This window comes from Oreochromis niloticus, linkage group LG2 (assembly GCF_001858045.2).
Source record: "Oreochromis niloticus isolate F11D_XX linkage group LG2, O_niloticus_UMD_NMBU, whole genome shotgun sequence".
Classification (NCBI taxonomy): Eukaryota; Metazoa; Chordata; class Actinopteri; order Cichliformes; family Cichlidae; genus Oreochromis; species Oreochromis niloticus.
In genome coordinates, this window is record NC_031966.2 from 12,526,710 (window position 1) to 12,552,397 (window position 25,688).

The 25,688-nt window shown below is 42.0% G+C and overlaps 1 protein-coding gene and 1 long non-coding RNA gene across 17 annotated transcripts in view; one reads left to right on the plus strand and one right to left on the minus strand.

Annotated features, from left to right (window-relative positions):
- Positions 1–458: 458 nt before the first annotated feature.
- Positions 459–25,688, minus strand: part of rapgef2b (Rap guanine nucleotide exchange factor 2b) — a 108,240-nt gene continuing 83,010 nt past the window's right edge. For 5 of the 16 annotated variants that reach the window (XM_025910125.1, XM_025910117.1, XM_025910105.1 and 2 more), the window contains 23 exons: positions 20,727–20,904; positions 18,374–18,510; positions 17,428–17,586; positions 16,754–16,906; positions 16,295–16,459; positions 15,859–15,966; positions 15,574–15,777; positions 13,940–14,048; positions 13,396–13,672; positions 12,608–12,765; positions 12,326–12,340; positions 11,707–11,947; positions 11,112–11,495; positions 10,749–10,960; positions 9,728–9,851; positions 9,252–9,275; positions 7,845–8,071; positions 7,275–7,442; positions 6,629–6,778; positions 5,318–5,519; positions 4,683–5,212; positions 3,543–3,832; positions 459–1,735 (listed from right to left, as the gene is read on the minus strand). In XM_025910125.1, the coding sequence (XP_025765910.1) occupies positions 1,616–1,735; positions 3,543–3,832; positions 4,683–5,212; positions 5,318–5,519; positions 6,629–6,778; positions 7,275–7,442; positions 7,845–8,071; positions 9,252–9,275; positions 9,728–9,851; positions 10,749–10,960; positions 11,112–11,495; positions 11,707–11,947; positions 12,326–12,340; positions 12,608–12,765; positions 13,396–13,672; positions 13,940–14,048; positions 15,574–15,777; positions 15,859–15,966; positions 16,295–16,459; positions 16,754–16,906; positions 17,428–17,586; positions 18,374–18,510; positions 20,727–20,904 (4,335 nt within the window). In that variant the 3' untranslated portion in view covers positions 459–1,615. Of the gene's footprint in view, positions 1,736–3,417; positions 3,833–4,682; positions 5,213–5,317; positions 5,520–6,628; positions 6,779–7,274; positions 7,443–7,844; positions 8,072–9,251; positions 9,276–9,727; positions 9,852–10,748; positions 10,961–11,111; positions 11,496–11,706; positions 11,948–12,325; positions 12,341–12,607; positions 12,766–13,395; positions 13,673–13,939; positions 14,049–15,573; positions 15,778–15,858; positions 15,967–16,294; positions 16,460–16,753; positions 16,907–17,427; positions 17,587–18,373; positions 18,511–19,590; positions 19,694–20,726; positions 20,905–25,688 lie in introns of those variants that run through there. The other 11 variants (XM_019363983.2, XM_025910116.1, XM_019363998.2 and 8 more) reach the window with 9 other exon arrangements.
- LOC112847772 (uncharacterized) lies at positions 20,790–25,112 on the plus strand. The gene is made up of 2 exons (XR_003221538.1): positions 20,790–20,921; positions 21,429–25,112. It is a non-coding gene; the product is annotated as an uncharacterized LOC112847772 (long non-coding RNA).

Here is a 25,688-nt window from a genome sequence, read left to right on the forward strand (position 1 = left end):
TATATATATATATATATTAAAAAAAACCCAAAACACACACACAAAATAAAACAACAACAAAAAAAGCCAGGGGAAGTATCTTGAATAAGGCATTTCATTCCACTATTGCTTGATTCAAGGCTTGCTCTTGAAACAAGGTGATTCACATTGGGGAAAACCGCCGAATGAAATGTTTGCAATCATGGCATCGTAAGGCGCTTGGACATTCATGAGATGTGACGTGTGTTTGTGTCAGGAAGAAGCCAAATCTGAATTAGTGGATATTTTCATTTGGAAGGGAAATGGGTGTATATTAAGACTATTACAAGATCATGTTGCAAAGGTAGATTCACACTGGCAGCTTTTAAAAAAATCAACCCTGCTGCTGGTCTGCGATCCTTTCATCGGTAAAAATAAAGGAATGAAAGGCAACTTTTCTAATATTAGTGCTCGATTGCCGCTCACAGTTTGTACTATGATTCTTAGATTTCTCGCTTTAGCTCGCTTGTGTGCCTCTGATGCACTGTAGAGACCAACACCGTTAAGCCTCACGTGATTCCCAGTGGGTCATCTCTGTGCTTTTTCCTATAATCGCCATCAAAAGTCTCGGTGTAAAACAAAGCAACTAGATGATACAAAGACTGAGATATAACCAGACACACTCTGCTGATATGCTTCACTCATACCCTGGTATCCGGGGGGTGGGGGGGTGGGGGGGCAAGCATCTGGTAAAAACTGATATTGTGCTGAAAGTGCTAGCTTTTGAATTAAACTGTGATTTTGTCTATGCTTGGGTATGCAAAATGTATTGTGTGTGTGTGTGTTTGTGTATGTGTGCACGTTGGTTCTCCCACCTGAGTCCTCCTAGCTCTTTGATTTAAACCAACAGGTGATTAGCTTTCATATGTGACATGAGATAATACTGGATTCAGAGTTCAAACCCTCAGCAACAGATGGGTCATTTCAGTCCAGGCAGAGAAATTATGGGCTGACTTGATTTCTCTTTTCGGTCCCCCAGAGTGCAATCAAAGAAACAAAACTAAAACAAACAAACAAAAAAAAAAATCTAGTGGGAAGTTGAAAATTAAGAGTCAAGTCAACCGTCGTTTCTCTCCGTCTTCAACATTAGTCTGTTTTGTTGTTTTATTTGTTCTTGGGTTGTTTTTTTTTTTTGTTGGTTTTGTTTTTTTTAGAAAGTAGAAAATGAGAAAGTGCAGATGAAGCTCAACACGTCACGATGCTGTGGTGTCAACAGCAAGGTCTGGGGTTTTGTTATTGATGGCGGCGGCGGTGGTGGTGGGGGGCAGTCTTAAGAAGTCAGTCCTGTTTGTAACAGTAATATTTATGTGGTTTTGTGTGTCTGTGGCTAGGGTGAAGCACCCCCCCCCCCCCAAAACCCAGTGCCAGTCAGGGTTCTGCAGTCTCATTTTTTCCAAAGTGCCAGGCATTTTTTTAAATTGTCTTTGACCTTCTCTCCATCTCTTCTTCACAGTATTTTTATCTTTTTTTTCTTTTTTTTTTTTTTGCATGCAGGGTCATTCAACCCTCTATGATGCTTTAAGGCGGAGGAGGGAGATGAGCAGAGGAATCCACCGATAAGGAGGGAGAATCAAGTGGAGGAGGCAGGCACGTTATGTCACGGATGAGTCTGTTTGCCTGTCTCTTTAATCCTGCCCACCCTGAACAAGGGGCACTTCAAGTTACTGCACAAAGATGTCCACTGTTGTCCCTCAAACCGCTGACACCTGTTCATCCTCTGTGGAGAGAGAAACAAAGATAGGCAACGGTTACCTTGAATGAATGCATGAGCTAGAATGTAATAAAGTTGAAGAGTTAATGAGTTCAGCAGCGGCAATATGTAGAATGAAAACCTGCCCGAGACACCGTTTAAGAAGCTTTTACTTAATGTAATGCCAACAATATTACCAAAGAATGCCATCATTTTTCTGATCAGCTTTAACTCACATCAATCTGAAGTTTTCGAGGGAAGTTTTCAAAGCTTTACTTAACTTGTTTGATTGGACACAAACACCGCAGTACAACAGTGCTGCTCGGTCATCTGAAGGCAGATTGTGGCGTTTTCGAAATATAAAGCAATAAAGGATTTTCAAAGCATTTTCTCCAAGCGCATTTGGCATTGTGCTTGGATAGTTTTGCCTGGGATACTGCCCAGATAATTAACAAGCTGCTAATGCCAACTCTGCCATGGAGCCATGTTAGACTGCATGGCAGATGTCACCGATACATTCACTACTCCAACACTTCACTTTGCTGTCTTCCTGAAACCTCTGACGTTCAAGCCAAAAAACAGCTTGAACGTTCCCACGTGCTTTTTTATGATGCATTTTTGGTGCGCTCTGAAATCGAACCAATGGTAAAACACTCAAATTTTCCAAACGTGTTAAAAACAAACTCAAGTGTGAAAGTGCCCCTAATCATCTTTAAGGGAGATTACTCCTAAAAATAGTCATAACCAGGTGTTTATTTAAGCTTCCACTTGGAAACATCCTCCACTGGAAATGCACTGCAGTATCTATTTTTAGCAGTTTGTTGGCATCGGGATTTCTTGTCTATATTAGCAGCAGGAAAATTTTTACTGTTTCTCTCACTGTTTTCCTTCCAATGGCCTTCTTTGAGTCATCACTCTCAGAAAGTTGGAAAAATGTTTTTGTAGTTTTGGTCTGTTTCAGTTCCAGTTCTTGACTTCTTGCATCAAATCATGAATGAAATCAAGAACAGGCACCTCGGTGGGTGGAAAAAGGTTCTAAAATGTCAACTTTGGTAAAAAAAAATTTGTTGCGCTTTCAAATTTCTTTTTGAGGCTGCTTTTAGTGTGTAAACAAACAGCTGTTTAGTAGGCAGGCATACTGAACTACCTAAACTGAAACCTTATTTCAAGCTTGCACATCAGCCTTTCTTTAAACTAGCGCATTATTTCATGTTAGTCTATACATGTATTACTTAACAAGTGCACATCTATCCACATTTCGATCTTTCATCGCTACACCAGACCACTACAACGACACACAGTATATTCAGAGTCACTGCAGGTGAGTCAGGGGTGTGCTGGTGCAGGTGAATGGAGGTGCATGTTTTCAGGCACTGACTGCATGGGTGAGAGGATCCTAACACCGTGTCTGCTGATGAATGCTGTTTGGACACGGTGTGTGAGAAAGTGAGAGAAGAAGAGCAGAATGCGTGGTGGCAGAGAAGTAGTGAGTCTAATCCAGTAAGTATGACTCATGCATGATGACATATTGCGGGTAAGAGGTGAGGGTCCCACTCCAAATCAAGACTTTCCAGATCAAGTTTAATTTCCACTGACTTTTGGAATTTGGAGTGGGACCGGTGCTACTAGTGCTGTGGGGGTTGTATGCATCTCTGCTGACATGCAGGTTCACTGGTGTGGAGGGGGCAACCTGATAAATTAGTTTTTACCTGCCTTGGGGAGTCGGGCCCTGCCTGTTAACCCCCGTACACACACTGTCATGGTCTGGGAGTCTCTGGTGTATGCTGTGCCACTGGCTTCCTCAGAGCGACTAGTTTGGAAGACAAGGACTCACCCTCCTCTTCCTCTTCAGGCTCTTGCTCCTCGGCGGGTGAGCGAGTGCGGTGGAGGCCGCCTGCCCGGTGCTTGGCCCCCTGGTGGGCCTGGTGGGAGTCGGGCGACTGGGTGACCATGCGCGAGCGCTGCAGAGCCGTAGTGTAGTCTGGTGGCCGCCGGCCTGAGTGGCTTGCTGTGGACGTGGGAACAGACTGGGATGGGTGCTGTCCTCAGCGAGGTCGGAGATGGTCAAGGCAGTGTAGCCGGGGGGAGTCGGGGGAGGCTCACGGTAACGGCCCTCTTTTCGAGCTGAGGGGATACAAAAGAGAGACACGTGATGATGTGTTTTATGAAGCTTTTTTGGCAGCGACAGTAGAAGATGACAGAAATCAAAAATGAAGGGAAAAAGAGGATGACATGTAACATTTAAAGATGCTGTCATTACATGTTACCATCTCAAATCTGGACTGCTCTACTGCACTGTAGGATTAGCTCATAATTTTGGGATCTATGCCCATTTCATTCTTATTTTTTTGCCAAGAGTTGAAAGAGAAGCAATCTGGGAACCCAACAGCTATCCTCTAATGATTTGGCCTGTGGGCTGACTGATATTTGGGGCCCGTTCAGCACAGCCAGTGGACATCGCGGCCAAAATTCTGGACCCGAGTCACTGTTCAGGAATGAACAACAAAACTGTGAAAAGCAAAATGCTAGCTGATGGTTTCCAGATACATTTCCCACTTGGTCTTTGCAGGGACAACCACAGCCTGCCCAAACATCATTGGTTAAAATGAGCTGGATTACAAACTAAAGCCACAAAGACATTTGTTTGTTTAATCCAATGTTTCTCAAACTGTGGGGCAGGCCGCATTAATGAGACACTGAGCTGCTGCAGGATGAATGTAGAATGGTTAATATTTATATTAGGACATGCCAGGAAAAAAATTCAGCACCACTGGAATCTGTACATTATTTTAGGTGTAAAATGTGTTATATAGCAGGTACGTGTGGGTTTCTTTGAGAGGTGCACAAACTTGAGGAGTCTCCTCATGACTGTGAGGAAACAAAGACTTTAGAAAGTCACTGCAATCAAGTCAGCAAACAGTCCAACTCGTAATGGTGCATAAAAAAACTAAACAAAAACTTAGCAGTCACTCACAAAGGCCGCCTTTATTTCCGACGGTGATGGGTGATGGAGACGGTCGGCCGAGCTGCTTTGCCTCCTCTGACCCGGTGGATGTGATGCTACTTGTTTCTGGGTCGGTGCTGACGTCCTTTCCTCCTCTCCTCTTTATGGTGCCGGTATCCCCCTCGGAGTCCTCCCCCCAGTATGCCGCTGAGGACGAGGAGGAGCTGGCAGATGCCCAGCTCCCTCTTGCCTGTGCTGCCCACAGTGCAGCTGATCCCCCTAATAAGGCATCTGGCCCGCCGGGAGGGAGCCCTCCAATGCCGCCTCCACTTCCACCACCGCCAAAGGCCAAAGTTTCCCAACTACGTCCTTGCTGCATGGTCTGGATATTGTCGTGGGAGCCAGATGAACAGGACGTCCAAGAACCGCGGCCGCTGTCTGCAGCATCGAGGGAAACGCGGTCTCCCTGATCCTGAGTCAGTTCTTCTGAACTGGGTGAGGAGAGTACTGTATGGCCGCCAGCATAAATGCCCCGACAGTCCTGCATTGATGAATATGACCTAGGATATGATGTTTAAAAAAAAAAAGAATAGTAAAGATGATGACGCTTCACCTCAGAAGGAAAAAAAACAATGATTCCCTTATCAAGTTCTCAGTAATCCTACCCAAGACTGTACTGATCAGGGTCAGTCGTGGCTCTTCGTTCCAGCCTTGATCCTCCGATGTGAGAATCCCCGACTACTCCAGAGTGACGGAGTCTCCTCTCCTCCTGGGCCATGTCGAAAGAGGAGTTACTAACGAGACTGGAGCGAGAGGAGATTTCACTGTGACCAGAGTCTGAGTAGGTGTCTCCCATCCTGTTGTAACCTGGAGGAGCGAGGAAGAGGTGGAAGAAGATACATTTATGTACTGGCAGTAGATCAGAATTTACAGTTTGTAATTCATAGTCATTGGTAAAAGTAATGAGAGATTATGAGAAAAGCATTCAAATTCTAAGTGCTTACCTCTGTTTTTGCACAACTTAAACCTGGCTGACTAAATTAAATCCATACAGTATCTATTTTATAGTATAAATCAACTCTTATTCACGTATCATCTGTCAACTTTAAACAAGACATCATGTACAGACTGCAGACGCCTGTCAGCTCTCATTACATGGGTATTCTTACTTAAACAGAAGTTCTCTGCCATATTCTAGGAGTGAAAAAAAATTCTGTGACAAGGGTAGCAAAGAAATCTCTGGTAAATATTAAGACTTCACTGGTGCTGCCTCCTGATGCATGTAAGACATTAAAGTATATTGAGATGTTTGTAGTCATTTTAGAAGGTAGGGTTTTGTAGTCAAATACACAGCATAAGTTTAACTTGCCCACAAATTTCTGAAGGAAGCAAGTATTGGAGAATGTGAACATTAATGCTAAATACTAACTGTTGTGACTGCCAACAAAGGGGTTTCTTTAGGTATGCAAGTTTCTGAAATGTTCAGGGAACATCGTCTGGATAAAGGCTATGATTTTTATTTTAGTAGCAGCTTAAATTAGCCTGAGCCTGTTCCTCATCACTACCTGCAGTTTTTATAGGACTCCTCAAATCTCACTCCTGCCTGCAATGCAAACAAATTACTCTTTATAAATGGGAGCTGGGAGGGAATTTGGAGACCTATAGTATTCAGGGAAATACTACCTATTCAGTAATTCACAGATTTTTGTCCCTAACAATTAGCTAATGCTGAAGTAATGAAATAATGCAAGAATAATATTTAACTGTAACCAATTGCACTATTTAGTTGGCTAGAATCCTGGTTGGTTTTGGAATAAGGTGGAAATTGGGGGGGGGGGGATCATATTGGTCTCTCATTCTCGGAACAATGACAGCCATCATGCAGTACATGGCAGTAGCCACTAGGTGGCAATTGTAGCTCACCATGACTGCAGTCTGGAGAGTGGTGTCAGAGGGAGGGAGGATTATTGGCTTACCCTTCTTGGGCGAGCTCTGGGGGGAGGTGGGAGGGGAGGAGAGCTGGGAGGAGGCATTGGACATGGTGTCCTCTGGCTGCCTCCGGTGTCTTTCGCTCCCCTCCTCTGAAAGAGCGAGGATTTTTTTCAGAGACTGCGGGGAACTGGTGCCTGTGGACATTTGCAAAAAGATGAGCAGAATTAACATGAGGAACACTGCCAATTCCCAAGGGTGCTGGGACGCTAAGCAGCATTGTCTGGGATTATTTTTTTTTCTTTGCATTTGCTTATTGCCAGACAGCCTCTTGGTGGCAGCACTGTCACAAAGAAGCTGAATCAGCCATTGTCTGCAAATAAAAGGATGAGGAGGACAAGGTAATAGCAGCATGTACAAGGACAAGGGAACAGGAGATCTATACAGAATGCTGTTCATGCAATTATGCACCGTTACTGTATCCACCTGTAGGGAAAGCTAAACCAATTAAAAAATAAAAAGATTCAAATCCCAAGAATTTTACCTTAGTAATTATCCAATGAATGTTCACAATCATAAAGCTTTATTCTAAAATAACACATATCCTCTTCTCTCTCAATGATGGGAGGGGGAAATACCATTAAACTCAAATGATACTTGAATACTGACGGTTATGTGTAATCTTCGCCTTACCAAATGGTGGCAGATCCTTGACTTGCACTTTCTTTCGAGATGGGTAAAGGGCCACAGCGGGGACCTGGAGAGCCTGGTTTCCTTTGGCCAGCTGACCCCTTTGTTGACTCGCAGCTCTGGGCACAACTGGAGAAGTGTCTGGTCGTTTCCCACCTGCATTTTTGGGCACTGAGTAGTGGGAAATAAGTAAGTATTCTGTATAGATATACTTCAAGTTACATTTAATAGTTAAATGTGTTAAAAAGGCTTAGAAGGAAGAAATTTGCTCTAAAGACTTTTGTATCGATCAAAACTGAGCTGCACGCCTCACTGAGTCTCTCTGACCAGTACTCCCCAGTGCAATGACAAAGGAGGTTTGGCATCAACAATGAGGAAACTGGCTAAGTAACTCAGATTTTTATTTCATGCCAGCTAGTCCTTGAGGATCTGCCTCTGAGCAGTGAAGTATGTGTGAGGGTATACGTACGTCACAGGAGAATTGCGCTCAAGCTTCTAACTTCATATTTTTCCCTATTGAATTCCCCAAACCCCAAAAACTGAAAGAAAGAAGAAAAACTGCAACAAACTCACATGTGCTAATGGAGGGTTCACACTGTAGGGAGAGCGTCTGAAGACTCTCCTCATTCGTTTCCAGGCTGAGGTTGGACAGGTACTGTTTGACCTTCCTAGCCATCTGGGCATCCTCGTAAAGCTTTTTGGCATTTAGGAAGGAGCTGCGTCGCACCCGCTTCTTGTGCCCACCTGTCTGTGTGACGTCAAGCACGGCGGCATTGGCGCTACCCTGACTTAGCGACCTGCTTGTGCACATGAACACACAGAGGAACAGAGACGCACAAACAGAAGAAGACAAAAAAAAGGTGTGGCTTCAGACTGTAAATGACTCAATTTTGAAGTAAAACTGTATATTTGACACTAGGAGGCTACATAGGGAGCATGGTATTTAAAACTCGAACATGCAGAGAGCAGCTTTAGTCATTTCTCCCAACTCCAAAACATTCCAGACATTCCAGACGGCAGAGGGAGGGGTTGAACGATGACGGCTGCAGTCAAACAACAGGGCAGTAGAAAGAGGGGCTAGTGTAGTGCAGTCATAGTTTACATTTCTGTGGTTTGAGTCAGAGCTGGTAGTAGTAGTAGTAGTAGTAAAAGCATGTTTTTTTTTTTTGCACATGGTCTCAGCCAAACAGCACGCTGGCAGTCGCCTGTGGTGTTAGTCAATGAGAAGCCACATTTGTTCTCGTCGGTGGAATTAAATTTATCACGTTTCAATAAAACATTTTCAAGTAGTACCTTATAACAACAACAAACCACATTTCAGAGATATTATTACGAGACAACAATCTCACAGCTACAAGGCATGGACGTTGTATTTACGAGATTAAGGCGCTAATCATGAGCTGCAGATGTCAAATTGCTTTCTTTTGTTTTTGAGCGAATGAAATGTAAATCTGCATGTTTCCCATTAAATGTTGGCTGTACACAATGGCGTCCCATTTGACCACAAGAATGTAAAGCATGTTGAAGAGTATTTCACTTCCAGAATCTCTGGCTGTTTGGAGCTTTGATAAGCAGATCGACCATCAAAGACAGGCAAAACTTTGAAACAGAAGCTGCATGCATTTTGTTGGGAAACAACATATCAGAAAAAAAGGTCACATTTGCTACTTGGAAGCTGCATATAATCCTTTTATTTGTCAAATATTTTCCACCCGTGTGTTTATTTCATGTCATAAACAGCAAAGTATTCCAATTATTCCCATTATTTACTGATTCTCAAATAATTCACTATAACCTCATGTTGGCATATGTGACCTTTGTTCCACTGAATATCCATAGGTTAGTGTCAAGCAGGGTTAGAAGGATTTAACTCAAAACGGTTAATGAAAGCAAGGTTTCAGAGGGGAAGCACGCAAATTGGCAGGAAAAAAAGGGTGCATGGTGCAGAGAGGGCAAAGGTTGTAGGGTCACCAAACTTACCCTAAACTTCTCCATTTCTTCTTCCTAGAGGGTGTGTGCCACGAGCAGAGAAGCATGGAGGGCAAAGAGTGGATGAGTTGAAAGAGAGAGAGGAGACAAAGCTTAGGACAGGAAAGACCACCAAGATCACCAAAGAGAAGCAATTTCACCAACAGACCCACATGAAAGTCAGCAGAAAGGAAATCAAATGGTAACACTCGACTAAGAGGAGCCATCATTAGACAAAGAGACTTTCACAGAAGCACTGAGCACATCTTATGCCAACAATGTGTACAAGGAAACAGTTGCTAGACGAAGCAGTTGCCAAAGAGAACAGCTGCTTAAAGGAAAAGCGTGAGGCAGGAATTGGACTCAATCTACGTGAACCGGCTAACCCCACAGAGCTGGTTAGTCAGCGTAGTGCCGGCTGGTCCTACAGGGAGAGTGAAGGGTCCTTAAGAATCTAAAGATCTGACTTTGTTTCCTAAATATCTTACCTTGTTCGGAACATAAGGGCTGGGTCCATGTTGACAGACGCCATGCGACCAACATGGCGAATTTCTTTGGCAATCATCCGCAGCTTTTCAAAGTTCACCAGGCCGTCCACTTTAGAGTCATTGCCTGAAAAATTCAAAGATCAATTACAGAGTTTAAAAACTACAACAAGTGACAGAGGACTACGGAGATGAATATGGCTAACCGTGAAGCATTTTTACCCCTTGTCTTGACACATTTAGATTCTGTTTGTGGTTACTGCATATATACAGCAAATCAACACAATTTGTTTTGAGATTACTGGTGGTCTGTACATAAAGAAGTTGGCCAGAGAAGTAAACTTAAAGTTATGCATAATTCCATGTATAGCAGATGATAGGACCACACTGAAACCAAGAAGCAGTTAACTACTTAAAGTTGGCTTTCACATTGAGAAAAGCTTTCATTAAAAAAAAAAAACAACAAGTTGTCCTGTATTTCAATAACAATACACAATTTTTAAGATTAGAAATATATATAGTATATAAATGGGTTGTATGTGTGTGCATGCCTGGGTGTTCGACTTTGCAAAATGGATTGTTATTTAGGTTGCTTTTAAGCTATGGGTGATAATGCAAAAGTGTTTGCCTGCAAACTGATAGTAAGAATAGTTTTTTGTTTTGTGTATGATTGAGCGCTAGTGTGCACTGCTCTTGAATCTGATGCAGCGCAGCGGTGATTAAACTCTGTGGTTCTGTGTGCATATTGGCAGTTTTTGAATAGATTTTGAGCTGGAAACCATCAGCAGTATCTGGCAACACTGACTTCTTTCAGAAAAACTGTGCAGAATCTGCAGCTGTGTGTGTTGTGTAGTGTCTAATATAGTAATGTTTACAGAGTGAAAGATCTGAGCTACTCAGATATAAAAGAATGTAAAAATATTAGAGTAAATCTGCCACACAAGAACTTTGCAAAAATACTGCCGACAAAAGTTGAGGGAAGCCATAATTATTTTATAAAGTCGGTTGTTTCATTTTGTTTTACCTTCATGTAGAAAGGTGAGGTCCTTCTTGATGACAGGGAACAGGGGGATGATTGGTGGCTGGAGGTTTTGATTGCTGAGGACATTCCTGTACTTGGCCATATTCCTTGAAGGGTCGAAGAGGTCCTGCAGGTCCCCGAACAGTTTCTCATATTTGCTTGGCAACTTCTCCCATGTGCCTCTTAGTCTGGAGACTGGAGCCAGGTTCAGACCACTATAGGGAAAGCCGTGGCAGTAAATATATATTATCAGTACAACTATTTGTACAGACATCACAACACAGAAAGAACATCTATATATTAATTTGACTTAAAATATGACGAAAATATAAAAGAAATCAGTTTATTGCACATTCATTGTCTCACCTGATGATCGCGAACATGGAGCTAAAGTTCTTGCACTCGCGACAGTGCAGGGCTATCTTGATGAAGTGCTTGATGATCTTCATGCGTTTGAGCTGGTTCGGTTCCCGCGTAACCTCAGTGGCCACCCAGAAGGTCTCGTGGTTAATTGCCTCCTCGAAGCGCTTGAGACTGACAGAGCCAGTCTTTGAGCGCAGCTTGAAAAGGTCATCGATGTATTCGGTGGGCTCGATGGCGCAGAAAAGTTCAAAGGCCCGCATGGAGAGCTGCGTGGCCACCTCCACGGTGCTGAGCTGTAACAAAGAAATCTGTCCTTCTCGAAGGAGGTCCTGGGCATCCTCATCGGAACATAACGTCTCCGTCTCCATGTTGCTCTTTAGGTAGTATCTGATGGAGGAAGATGGAGTGCAAAATATTGGTTAAACATGATGTTTTGTCCTACTAAAATGGCAATAACAACTATACTGCACATCACCATCCATGTAAAGGAGACCAAGAAAGGAACGGTGGAATTGGCCTTTTCAAACCCGTCTTTATTCCTACTCTTTATGTACTTTTTGATGTTGCAGTTTGCACATCAAGATAAAGAAGTCATTACCTGCCGCTCAGCTGAATCCTGTCGGCTAGCTTAGAAAGCTGATCCGGTAACCGTCTCTGCTTGATGACGCCCTCGGGTGTGACAGACACCTCGCACAGTGAATAAGCCTCCGGTGCAGCAGTCAGGGCGAACTCCCTGATAGCCTGGGCCACCACTTCTTTAGCGGTTGTGTCCTTCCCGATCATAATATACCGAGACTGCTGGTCCGCCTTGAAGACTCGCAGCACCTGGTCTGACATATCTGGGAAGAACGAACAATGGTAATTGTGGTACATCTTACCATTATTTTCCTGAAATCTGAACAGCTTGAATCCGATTAAGAAACAGTGATTGATTAATTGATTGACTGTCAAGCTTTATCAAGAGCTTATCACCAATCCCACGCCCGCAAAAGCCACACCAGCATCTTGCAGATCAGATAAATCTCCATGAAAACATATGAGCCCAGAGGAAATACAAAATTGCACTGCTGTTTTACTGAATTAGCTACTATGACTCCAGATTAAGCGACTGCACTCTAACAGATTAATGTCTATAAGTCTGACATAAAGGTTGAAAGCACTGCCAAAGATATGATTTTCCCAGGAGAAGCAGAATCACAAGGAGAGACTATACTTACTCATTATCAATGGGACTGAAAGGATATAAACAACATAATGGACAGAAGTTAATATAAAGACCATCTTACTGTATTTTTCTTGTTTATTTTGTGCTATGCATGAGCAGTGGAGGAACAACTGTTTAGGTAGCTATTTTATTATGTTTAGTCATCTGAGGCTATTTGAGTGAGCGGTTCTTTGTTTGTTCCCCACAAATGACATAATGGCAGAGTATTTTTGAAAATTCTAAATGTGTTGATGCCACAAACTTCCCGAGCTCCATGTAGTGGTTAAATACACACCAGGCTGGTTGTTGAAGTCGAGGATGCGGTGGTGTGACTGCAGGAGGTCTGGGTTTGACGACGAGAGGTTTCCGCTGACTGGCAGAGCTGGTGGGATCTGTTTGGACTGCTTCATTCCCACTATGCTGTCATCCTGTGATTGGCCCACGCAAACGTCGCTATGGAAACGAGAGGGCAGCAGAGGGGAGTCTGTTATAGATAGCAGTTCTGTCACCAACAGGCAGAGGGCGATATTTGTGTTTGGAAGAGAAGGAGGATGAAAACACATTTGGCTGTGCAGTCCAAATGATGTATTCCATGTTAATTATCCTGGAGTTTCACAGCACTGAAAGCAAAGGTTATATATGGCTCAGCTAAAAGACGTTTTCAATGGTGCCCTTTGGGAAATGGACATCTGCTCTCATTAGGAACTAAATTTATATAAACAAATACCTTTTATTTCCCCTGCAGTGTTTACTCCCAGTTTATCTGCGGCAGTTCAAAGCAACTCTGATTCAGCTTTGCATTTGACTGGCAGACTGATAAACATGCAGGTGCACTTTGCATAATCGTTCAGAGCAACATGTCAAAGTGTCAGGAAAATTCAGAACCTAAGTTTCTGCATCTAATCAGCTCCAATCAGGAGGCTTTGATTTCCTATTGATATTAAAATCACAGAGTTCGGGGTCTGTGCAGCATTTTTATTCAGTAGAGTCTTAAATATTTATTTCTCACTGAAATCTAGACATGCAAAGCTGCTTTTATTGGTAATTAAGCCGTGACAGTTAAAAGTAATGAGGTCTTCTTACTTGTATGGTTTAGGGGGCAGGATGCTGGTGAGCGTCTTATCAAAGATCTTCTTCAGCTTGTTGCGTCCTCCCACTGTGTTGGTCTTTGCCTTCTTGCTGACCTTTTCCAGACTCATCACCTGCTCCACATCCACCGCCAGGTCGGGGATCGAGTAGCGACTGGCCTTCTTAATGTCCCCAATCTTTGGAAGGTGGGGTGCCCCATTCTTTCGATCATGTTCCTCCTCACAATCCAAATCATGGTCGTGTTCTGGCCTTGTTAGCAGCTCTTTAAACACTAGACAGATGTGTAATGTAAAAGAAAAAAAAAAGAAAAAAAGAGTAATTAAAGACACTGTAGTATTCCTACATTTACTCTCAGATTTTAACCTTCTTATTAGTTTATCCACATGCTTTTCGTTCAGTAAGAAGCTGTAACATTTGGACAAGTCAACAAAAAAAGTGATTGTTGTTGACAAAACTATAACTCTCGTTCTAATCGTAATAGGATCACCAGTCATTTGGTGGATTTTGACAAGTTATCATAACTTATAATATGCCTTACCTAAAAGGTTTGTCTTCACAGTTATGGACAAGTGGGTGTTGTTCTTCAGAATCTCATTGGCTTTGCTGAGCTGGACATTCTCAAAATTCTGTCCATTGACCTCCAAGATCTGCAGGAGAGACAGAGAAAGCCATCAGCACAATTTTAAGCAACTTAAAGTACTAAAGAGTTATACATCTTATTAAGAACAGACTGAAGAAAAACAATAGATGAGCTGATGATGTCAATAGCTTACTGTTTTTCTAACCCATAAAGAAACACAAAAATTATGTCGTGGGCATCTCGTATGCGTCTCCAAAACTGGGACCTTGACATTTTTGCATTCTTTTGTTAAGAACAAGAAGAGCAAAAATAATGAATTGAACACACTGCCAGCTCCCTGTTAGAAAAAGAATCATGTCTAAATTAGCACCTTATGCATAATTATGGACGTGGATTAAAAATCCAACCTCCTGGTCTGTTTGATGATCATATCTGGCACAAGAACATCATTTGACCACAGAGTGCCCTTTAAATTCTGACAGGACTTCACCACAGGAAGTGCTAAAACTCATCTGTTATCACCACATCAGGCCAATCTGCTGGTCGTGTTATATTACTGCAGATATTAATCTCTGAACTATGCAGTTTAACTGCAACTTTTAGATAAAAAAAGAGGCCCTAAACTCCCGAGCTCGTGCATGTTCTACAGGAAACATCATCACCATAAGGTTTTGACATTAATACGACCCTTTTCATTTCCAAATAGCCCCGTCTTTGTTTTCAAAACCTGACCATTGTACAGGTGCCGGATATTTGCATTTAAATGCGATCATCTAACTGAGCTGCCACTTCCTCTTTGGCAGAAGAGGAAGTCACCTTTAACCGTAATGTACATACAGGCCATCACCTGCTCTTGTGAGGCCAGTAAATGCTTACTTTTTCAAAGTCAAACTACTCTTTTAGGATCAGGAGCGATTAGCGAGTTCACTACTGAGAAGATGATAAAAACCAATGAGATTAATACTAAAGCTCTGAAAGAGCAGGTACTGGGTGAATGATGACATTAACTACAGCTGTTAAAAAAAGAAAGTATGAAGAATATGAGAGAAAGAGAATGTTTCCTTATGGATGTCAGTTTCTCTGCTTCCTTTTGAGGAAACAGCTGCAGGGGATGTTTGGAGTCAAGAGGGCTTAACTCACATCCAGACGCTCTCAAGATGGTTTCAAGGATTAAGGGACTTTGCTTAAAGCCCGAAGGACTGCAGAGTGTGAAAATAGTTGAGCAGTCAAGTTGTGAGGAAAAAAAGCCAACACAGGGTGCCCACAGCTACTGGCAAGTTCAATTTGAGACTTTTCAAAAGAGGCCTTTTAATGCTAGTTAGAGCAAAATGTAAAACCAATTTCACAACAAAAATTTACTTCAACAGGAAATTTAAAGTGCTAGTCTGCACAGCTGTAGCCTACAGAGAAAAAGTGTTCTGCAGCTAAATAAGCTTTGAATAAAAACGGCACTACCAGGAAATGTTCTGCTCAAAATCTAAAGTGCATGATGTTGGTGTCAAAAAGGACGTTAGAAGAGGGAACAGGGGGAAAAAAGTAAATAAAATGACTGAAATCTCTTTACAGTAATAATGGTGGAAGAACCAACTCACTTGATCTCCACGCTTAAGGCCAGCTTCTGCTGCTTTGCTTCCAGGCTCCACAGCATCGATGAAGATGCGGAAACCTTTCTCCTGACCTCCGAGAAGGCTGAATGCCAGTGGAGAGTCCCTGGACGGCTTGGTTAGTGTCACCAGCCGTGGCTTGGCTTTAGCAGCACATGCTATGTTTAACAGTCTTAGGTGCCCACACATTTTCTTAAAGAAGCACAATGAGGAAAATGAATTAGAAACCTGAGTTAAACATTTTTTCCACATCTCTTTATATTTTACACTTACTTCTTTTTCCAGATTGTTTTCAAACTCTTCCAGAAAGCGAGTCATGGCAGGGTCACCTTCAAAGTCATTGAAGTGATTGTTTACCCACAGCAAGACTACCCGTGTAACCTGGAGAGATCACATGATCGACATGCACTTGATTAGAAATGGAACATTTTGCTTTATACCCACATTCAGTCATGTCCAAAGGTTTCATGAGGAATGAGTGTAGAACTGTTTATTCTCTAAACCTACTGACAGCTAATTAAATACAAGTTCAAAGGTCAAGTATGTCTGAGGATTTTATGTATGTGAATCCAAAATGTCTAAAGGACATTCAAGTCTTTCAGAATTCTGTGAAACAAGATAAATTTACACAATGTCTGTGAGTAAATGTACAAAGTCTGGCTGCCTTAAGTGTATCTGAACAGATATACCAGAGTCCTGCTGATCATACCTTGTCCCTGAGACTTGGGTCGTGGAACCACTCCAGGAGCTTCTTGCCCACGACCATGGGGCTTGAGAGGAAGGTCCTGTAGGTCAACAGGAAGTCCTCGATGTATGTAGGGTCCACCACTGAGTGCTCCTCTACGAGGTGCATGGTGAGACGCTCTGGTGTGCCCTGATGTTTAACAGAAAGACATTACAAGTGAGTGGCAGATCCTTAAGATGACTGCAACTTGTCAGTGACGGAGACACACTTGAAATGCTAGCCTGCTTTACTCTATATGGAACCATATACTAGATGGCACTCCTGCTTTATTAAAAAGCCTTAAAACTAGCATCAAGTACATACGGCTCACTGTGTTTACTGAGGTCATAAATCAAATGTGAAATAAGGCCATCTTCTAATGGACTTCTTTTTTGAGATTATGGGGTTTAAAGAAGCATAGATTAATTGATTTTTAACGGTTACCTTGATGACAATGTGTCCTTTCCTGGTGCCGGTGCGGTCTAGTTCACGGTGTTCCTTAACCATAACAATTTCTCCTTCCTCCTCAACCTTCTGCATGTTCTTCTCCACCTGGTTGAGGATGCAGCAGTAGTCCTGCTGGGCTATACACACAAACTGGACACAACAGAGAAACTCAAATTAGTGGGTGACTGAAAGAAACTTGTAAATTTACATTAATTATATATGCTTAATAGTATTCAAACGCAATAACTGGAAGATAAAGTGTTAAAGTAATATAACCTATAAGATCTGATGGCATAGCAACCAAATGAATACATAAAAATAAGATACTCACTAATTAATGGGAACAATTTTTTTACACCCCAGCCACCGACTTTAGCTCAGAGTTGGAAGAAAAATCTTATGATCTTACTCTTTTCATGAGCTGGCCTATTTTCTTTCATAATAGCTGCTCCACACGTTTAAAGGGATGCTATGGCCCGCAGCAACTTTTGGTGTCATGAGTGCAAACACTTTCAGCACAAGTGGGTCACAGTGGGATTTAAAAACTGAACATGGCAGGGTTTGTACCCATGTTTTTCACATGGAAATAATGCAGAAGAAACTGACCTGTAAACCCAAGCAATAGATTGGACGAACACCTAGAGCAGGAGTATTTAAGGTGAGGCTCTTACCTGGCAGTCGTCTACTTTGGTCTTCATGACACCTTTCATGTATTCTTTCTCCATGGTTGGTGACACCCCAAAACTATTTCCCATGCACAGGATTTCTGTCCGACTGTCAGGGTACGTCACCTCCACCGAACCGTTCAGGATCACCGACCATGAGTCCAGCTGGAGCCATAAAACACAATCACAGAGGTCAGACCAAAAAGAAATAAAGAAAAAAGAAATAAAGAAAACAGAAAACTAATACACTAACATCTTCACACGTCAGATTAACGTCAGTATAGTAACATTCCCAACAGCTGGTGTCCTTTAATGAGTCAAAGTTATTTATCAAAAAGAACCATATGTAGCAACTACAAGGGGACTGTTGCACTAACAGATGGTTTCTTATTTTCCTCAGAGGAATACAGAAAAAGCAAGAGGCTGTTGGTGCTGCCCAGAAAAAAGCAAGACTTAAATAAGAAAAAAGGAGTTTCAAAGTATTGTTAGTAGGGGCACATTTGTTTGAAGATTTAATAACAATAAAAATAAGGGTATTTTCAGGATTTCCTGAAAAGCTGCCATTGTGGTTTCTTTAACCCTGACAGCAACAATGCACTCAATGAACCTTAAATTATTTATGACTGGACATTTATTAATGTGGCTAGGCCTTAAAGGCATCCTATTGTATGGATGTATTACAGCGAAAAAAGCAAACTGCCACTGAAACAGCGTCCTGAACAGAGAGATGAAATAACTGGGGCCTGCTTTGGGCCACCGATAAGCAATGCCCACCATTCACGTTTAATAGAGCAGAAAAAAATATCAAATGGACGAAGAAAGATTCATTGGTGTGAAGAGGTGAGACTAAGGTTCAGTTCCCACACACATGCACGCGCGCACACATATATGAATTAAATTTAACAGTCACAAGACAGGATTTACGTGTGCATGAGTATGCACCAACACACACCTCTTCTCCATCATTGAGAACGATGGTGCCGGCGCGTTCGACCACAGCGAAAACCATGACAGCGCAGAGTTCCCTCCTCACTGACATGGTCATGTTGGCAAATGCTGGCAGTTGATGCATGAACTCTAGTAATTGCTCTGCGAGAGGAACAAAGGAGAGACAGCAGAGGAGTTTAGGAAAGGCATCAAAGAGACACTTGGAGGAGAGAAAGAGGGCGGGCAGCGTAGCGTGCACCTGGCAGCTCTGCACTGCCCTCAATCCAGCATCAAAATGGATCATCACCACAATTATATCAAGCCAACGGAGAAATCATTATGTGGACAAGACAAAGCCAAATATCAATTCTATTGATAAAAACTTTAAGGCAAGCCAGGAAAACTGCTGACAATTCACTCAACGACCTCTGTGCGACTTAAGGGAGGTATTGGAGACAATGAACCAGAAGTGAAATCATAGTGGGTGTGCTGTCAGGGAGGATCAGGCTTACAGGCGAATGTCCCCACACATCTCCATCCAGCCATGAACAGAGATGTACATCCTTCACAATGTGCTTTTAACAGGTCTTTATGTGAATATTTTATTGTTAGCATAAAGTAATCAATTAAATTTGTCCACATGTCTTCTAATATTTTCAACTTTTACATTTGTAAGATTTTAATTAACTTATATTCTAAGAACCACATAACTATTTAACCCGGCAGAAACCCCCCACATCTATACGCATAAACAAAAACAGGTTCCAAATGTCATATGATGGCTAGCATGACTGGTATTATGAAACAACAGATGAAAGAGGATGTAATATAGAATCATGTGGGAGAAAAACAAAAACAATACATTTTCCCATGACTCCATGCAGGCCTGTGAAAAACTAAGCACACCTCATGAGTCAGTAGCTTGTAGGACTGCTTTCAGCAGCAGTAACTTGAAGTCATCCTATTCTGTATGACTACCAGTCTCTTAAGACATTGTGGAGGAATTTTGGCCCACTCGTCTTTACAACATTTCTTTAGTTCATCGAGGTTTGTTGGCTTCTTTTAACCTAACTTAGATGTGCTGCCATGCTTTTGTTGCAACGAGAGGTTTTCCCCTCGCAACAAACAAACCATACTTGTTAAGTCTTTTTGTATTTTTACAATCACAAACTTTACTTTTCTTATGTTAACTGAGGCCTGTATAGTCTGAGAATTTTTCAGTTTCACTTAGCACATTCTGACCTTCGGGCGAATTTGCAGAGATGTTCATTCCCTGGAAAATTGTGTTAACACACACCTGAATCCTCCAGACCACCAAACAACCCAAATTTCTGCTTTTCCAGAGGTGCTCACACTTGGTGATGATCAGTCAATCAAGTGCCTCTGATTAGCAGCACCTGGCTGCTAATTACACCCCCGCCTTTTTTTCCTGGACTCTATACAGACCTTTGAAATTTTTTCTCACTACTGTAGACCAAAAAACTCTAAATTTCATGATGACGATTGGAAAACAATGAATTCTGAATTTGGTGCAATGTATAGTTTCTCATTATTGAATATGTGATTGGATGCAAGTGCTAGATGCCCATGCTAGGTTTAATACAAGGTGCAGGACTTTCTGCAGCACACCTACACTGATGCTCACAGAAAGAAAACACCCCTCTATACTCCATCTACCAACCAGCAGCAGTGTGGTGTACTGGTTGACCTGGGCTTGGCATGGCAACAGCGTCGTGTGAGAAGCTGCGGAAGCACTGAAAGTTTAATGCGCAGGGAGAGGTGAGGCGAGAGGATGTGCCAGCGTGACCTAGAAAAGCCTGCTGGCAAGGGGAGGGGGTACAGCAGGGAGATAAGTGAAGTGGGGGAGGGGTTGGCACTTGTTCTTACTCTCTTGCCATCCACCAATGTATCATCCTCCCCAAGTCCACATCTGCAGCTAAGCTGAGTGTGCACACTTTTTTTTTTTTTTTTTTAAACGATGCCTATCATTTTCATTTGAGTAGAATCGTAGCCTTAAGAGTTATGATACTGCAAGGCTGATGAAGCTTTGAGAATTACTCGAAAGCCTCGATCGTACGAGAGAGGCACAGACTTGAGACAAATGTAAATTTATGGCGACGATTTAAATAAGAAAGCAGGGAGTGGCTTTTTATAAAGCATAAATTAATCTAAAATTGGGACAATGCGCTTCTGTTTAAATTGGTATTTTTCACACTATGCTCTAAAGATGTCTGCAAATATAGAACTCTCAGGCATGCACAAGAATAGGCAGGATATTTGTTCACAATAAACACTGCGTGGTTGAATATTTGCACTAGTGCTATTGATTTTCATGACTATTCTGATCAAAGAAATTCAATCTGTAGTTGGGTGCTCACCTATGTCATCGTCGGTCCGGTCCATGGGGTCCTTCTCCAGACAATCCCGCACAATGTCCCGGCTCATGAGGGGGTCGGACGCTCGCTCGATGTCCTCTTCATCGTCGTCCTCCTCAGAGTCCACAGCGGTCTCTGGCAGGCCACTCAGGTCCATGTCACCTGGTTCGTTTTCTGTGGCCTAGAAAGAAACAACAGGTAAGCCATGAGTCAATGATAAACACAAGCAGGGACTCTGCGGCTCCATGCAACATCAGCAATCCCGCCATCCCAAGGCCAAACGAGTTCGAGAGTCTACTAGCGAGACACTGAATGACCGACCTCCATGCTCGTTACAAGCAAAGCTTTGAATTATCAGATAAATGCTTGAAAAATAAATCCCCACCCATATCAGCTGTCCAAACTGGGGCGGAGTAAACATATTGTAAACAGCCAGTGAAATATTTTTTCAGTTTAAGCAGCACAAAACACGCACATTGCAAGTCATTTTACAGTAAGGGGGGAAACAAACAAAAAAACAAACTCAGCTGTGACACAAAAAAACAAATTCCATTGTGCATATTTGACCCATTTCTTGAAACTGATAAGAGGTAATCAGTACAGTAGGAGAAAGACAGGCGTCAACACTGCATACAAAACAGTCTGCTATGCATAGTAACAAGCTAATTAACTCTCAACTTTCCTCCCCTCTTTTCTCCCCCACAGCAAACGCCACAGCCTGCCTCGCAGCCAGATCCTGTTCTTTGAAAGCACAAGATGAAATATGTGCGAAGCCGTGAAAATGAACTAAGATGAGAAGCAAGCGTAATGCAATTACTTGTGCCTGAGCGATACCAGCGGAGTTCTTCTGCTATCATCAAAGAAAGTATTTCTATAAATGACAGAGGGGCCAGATTGCCTGCTTCATACTCACACAACATGAAAACCTCTCAAAGAGCAAGTCAAAGCAGTCACAAAAAAAGGCAACAAAACATTGGCTCTTCTACCTCCCAACAGTGAACCCTCTTACCCAAATACGGTTCTCAATCTCAAACCTCTTAACAGAAAGAGAAGAATAGGTTGCCTTTGCAAACTGTCCGCAAAATCCCAGAGATAGACGCATCTTCATCTCCCAGACTGTCAGTCTGCTTCTAATTTTTTAATGCTCAGTCTCCCTGTGCTTGGTCTCTCTCAGAAACCCTATGTCATTTCTCCTCAAACGCCATGTGCAAAGGGCTCTTTAATGATTCAGTGTCTGAATGGCCGTTTGGGCATCACTGGTCCACACCCTGGTGGGTGGAGCCTGCAAACACGATGAAAGTGAAGAGTCACAGATTAGGTATGGAGCAGAACACAGGACAGAGGGGAAAAAACCTAAATAAAATGAATGTAAGCTCGTAACTGACAATGGAACTTCTTGCATAAAACTACAGAGGATCATGTGACCAGTCTACTTTAAAAACACTAGACAGGTTCACAACACTTAACCCACATAATACAGCATTAGAAACTCAAGGTTATATACAACAATCAGTTCATAGCCAGCTGTCAAACATGGGTGTATGCTTACATATCGCATTTAAATACAGAGGGCCCGGCTGCCTTTGTGCTCTTGCACGGCCCTTTTTTCATGCCATGCATGTATCAGAAATCCATAGATGTGCAGAAAGCATTAAGAATCAGTGGGCAAGTCAGGTGTTGTTAATATTTCATTAGGGCTATTCTTGGATCAATGCTTTCAAAGTCCTTCTGAAGGACCAATTTCATGATTTATTCAGATACAAACAGTGCGCCATGTTGGCAGTGACGTGGGAATTACGTGGCGATAGCAGTGGAATAGCCTGGTGGTTCGACTATTCAGTGCTCCATGCAGAATCTAGACTCCAGTATGCTCAGCAAAAATATATATACAGTAAAATAATGTTTAACGCAACCATATTTCACCAACATCAACTTAACATGATCTCAAGTGTAAATTATGAAGTATCCTCTGATCCATTTATTCAACAACAGCACCAGTGAGCACTGCAAACATTGCTCGCTTCTGATGTACTGCACATTTAAAAATGTTTTTTTATTCTGAAACATGCAGGGTGTAACTTAACCTAATAATAAAAAAAAGCAATGTTGCATAAACCAACAGTCTTAGGAATCATGCTGCGCACTCATGGTTAGAATTTCAATGTTTTCTGTCCACATTAAAGGCTATTCCAAGCCATGTGTGCATCGTGTTAATTTTCTAAAAGTTTGTGATAAAAATGAGGAGAATCTTGTAGCCTGGATAGCAAAAAAAAAGCCCATCAACCACTTTATATAACAATTTCCACTTAAGCCAGGAAATGATTAGGAGAAGATGGAGAGCATAAAGTGTTCAAGAACTTCAACAGAAGCACACAAAAAAATAAAAATCCAAAAGCTTCAAAAGCGCTTCCAAACCACAGCTTCCCAAATCACAATCCGATGGAGCATCCACGGAATGTGTCTGTTCAAGCCTGATTGACAGACATCCCAGAAATTCAGAACTGAGTAATCTCAAGATTATCCTCTTGATTGACCGATTGATTAACCCTTGTGCCTGTAAAGTGCCAGAAAATACAAGTTTCTTAAGCCAAAGGAGACAGGTTCTAATAGCCTGATGTGTCCAACTAACAGTCCAAATATAACACAGTGAAATACAGAATAGAGCCAAACTTTGACTCTTGGGTATCTGAAGCATTTTGATTGTTGAAACAGTTAAAACAGAGGAAGCACGTATGAAGCATATAAGTATCGAAGTTAAGGAATTTAAATACAGTATTCTGAGCCAAAGTTACAAACAGCAGAGTAAAGGTTGAACCAAACATTATAGAGGCTGAATAAAAAAAACAAAACAGTGTCTGTGATTCAGTGAGAGGAGAAAGAGACAGAGAGGGAAAAAAAAAAAAAAATCAAGAGGCCGCCACAGAGCTGCTAGCAGATGGTGCTAAGACCAGGATCACAGACTGGGGACAGTAGAGCCTGTTCAACCTGCCCCAGCCAGCCACAGCATGGTCAAAACATATACACATACACACACAGAGCTCCACAATAACACACCCCTCATATGCAATTAGACGGTTTGTATTCAGCATACTGAATAAGTGCCCTGATGCATACCAACCCCAGTCAGTCGAAGGTCTGACTATACCAAACAGCACAGCCACAACCCTGCTTACAAACATAACACACATTTACAGACACACAGCAGGTGACAGAATTAGGAGCCAATGGGGTGGGTGTGCTATGCTAAGCGGATTAGTTGCAGAGTTTGGGGCACGTCCACAATCAGTTGAGTGCACATACTTGAATTGGGTTTTAAGGGTTCAAATGTTTAACTTTGATTATGTTTTCATAACTACCAAGCAGAATTGAAAAGGCTCGGTGAGGGTGGGTGGATGGGGGTTGGACTGCAAGCAAACCAATCAATTTTGGTGCAGATCTTGATAACATTATTTATAAACTGCTAAATTAACCATTGGCCTTGATGAAGGATGGGCTCCCTCAGCCCATCCTTCATCAAGTTATACATATCTCAACACCACAAAACAAATTATGTGAGGCCTACAGGTGCTAGTATTTTAGCACAAAAATGCTCATCAAGTGCCCTCATTACATGAGACTGTATATCACAGCTTTGTGGGAGTCCTGTACTTCTGCTTTGAGGTGATGAAAGGCAGAGCTGGAGTCAGGATGTAGGTTGGACCACCTGCTTGCAGCCACCAGCCTGTCTGCTCATCCCCCGCTGCGTAGCAAAAGTCTCCCATTAGTGTCTTATAACATGTCTGGCAGAAAATGCTTTAAATTCTTCCAAAGAAAATTAGTCCTCCTTAATGAGACTAATGCATATTCCCAGAGGTATAGTCATTTCACAAAAAGCATGTTCTTTCCAACATTTTTTCAGACTTGTCTCAGATGAGGTCAAAGTTTGTTCTATATCACAGATTTTAAATGCTATGTTACATGTTAGATCACTGAAGCATATCTATATATCTATATATCTATATATATATATACATACCCCAAATCATGCAAATCAATGTCTTTTCTCATTATTTACAATTCATCACGAGGTTATGCCGAAACAAACCAGCTCAATGAGTAATTGTTAATTTAAACTGCAGGAAAACAACCGATAAGTCTCCCTCGTCTAATGAGGTGAACAGAAAACTAGTCAGGTTAATACAAACACTGCAAAGGAGAGGAAACAAACTCAGTCCCGATCAGATGGGAACAGCTACACTTTTAATGCTTAATAGTTGATGCATTATACATTTTGTTTATTATTGCCACACAGACTGAATATAAAAGATGGACCTTGCCACTGTGATGGAGTCTCAAAGTGAAAATTTTGGTCATTGCTATTTGTTTATGTTCACATCAGTGACTGAGAAACCAGACACAATGAAACGACATGTTTATATGGTAGTGGTTTGCCAATCGCAAGTATCCCCAGCTTGATTTATTGTTTACTTTAGATGTAAAGTAATCCACAAAATGAACATGATACTGTATTAAATATGATTTGAAACTGGAGACAGACTTTTATCTGATTAACAAAATGCTAACCTAAGCCATAAATCAAGTGAAAAGTAGACTTTCATAGACTTCTATATAATCAGATTTCTGTTTGCAACAGTCACCACCCCCAGCTGATCTTTGGAAAGAAGGCAAATATTAAAATTGTCCACTTTTGAGACATGGAAATGTCATCCATCTTATTTATTAAGTCTATGTGGCTGCAGTCAGGTAAGCTAACTGGCTGTAGCTTCATATTTATGGCATGCTCATGAGTGGTAATGCTCTTCTTATCTAACTTTTGCCAGTAATTCCAAAAAAGGCCCTAGCTAGACTGAGAAATGTTTTAGCATCTTTATGATTTCCTCTTGCTTAGCTATGGCTGCATTCACTAGTTAAACTACCATGCACCTACTTAGCTATCCAAGGGACTCCAAGCTGGGGATCCAGCAC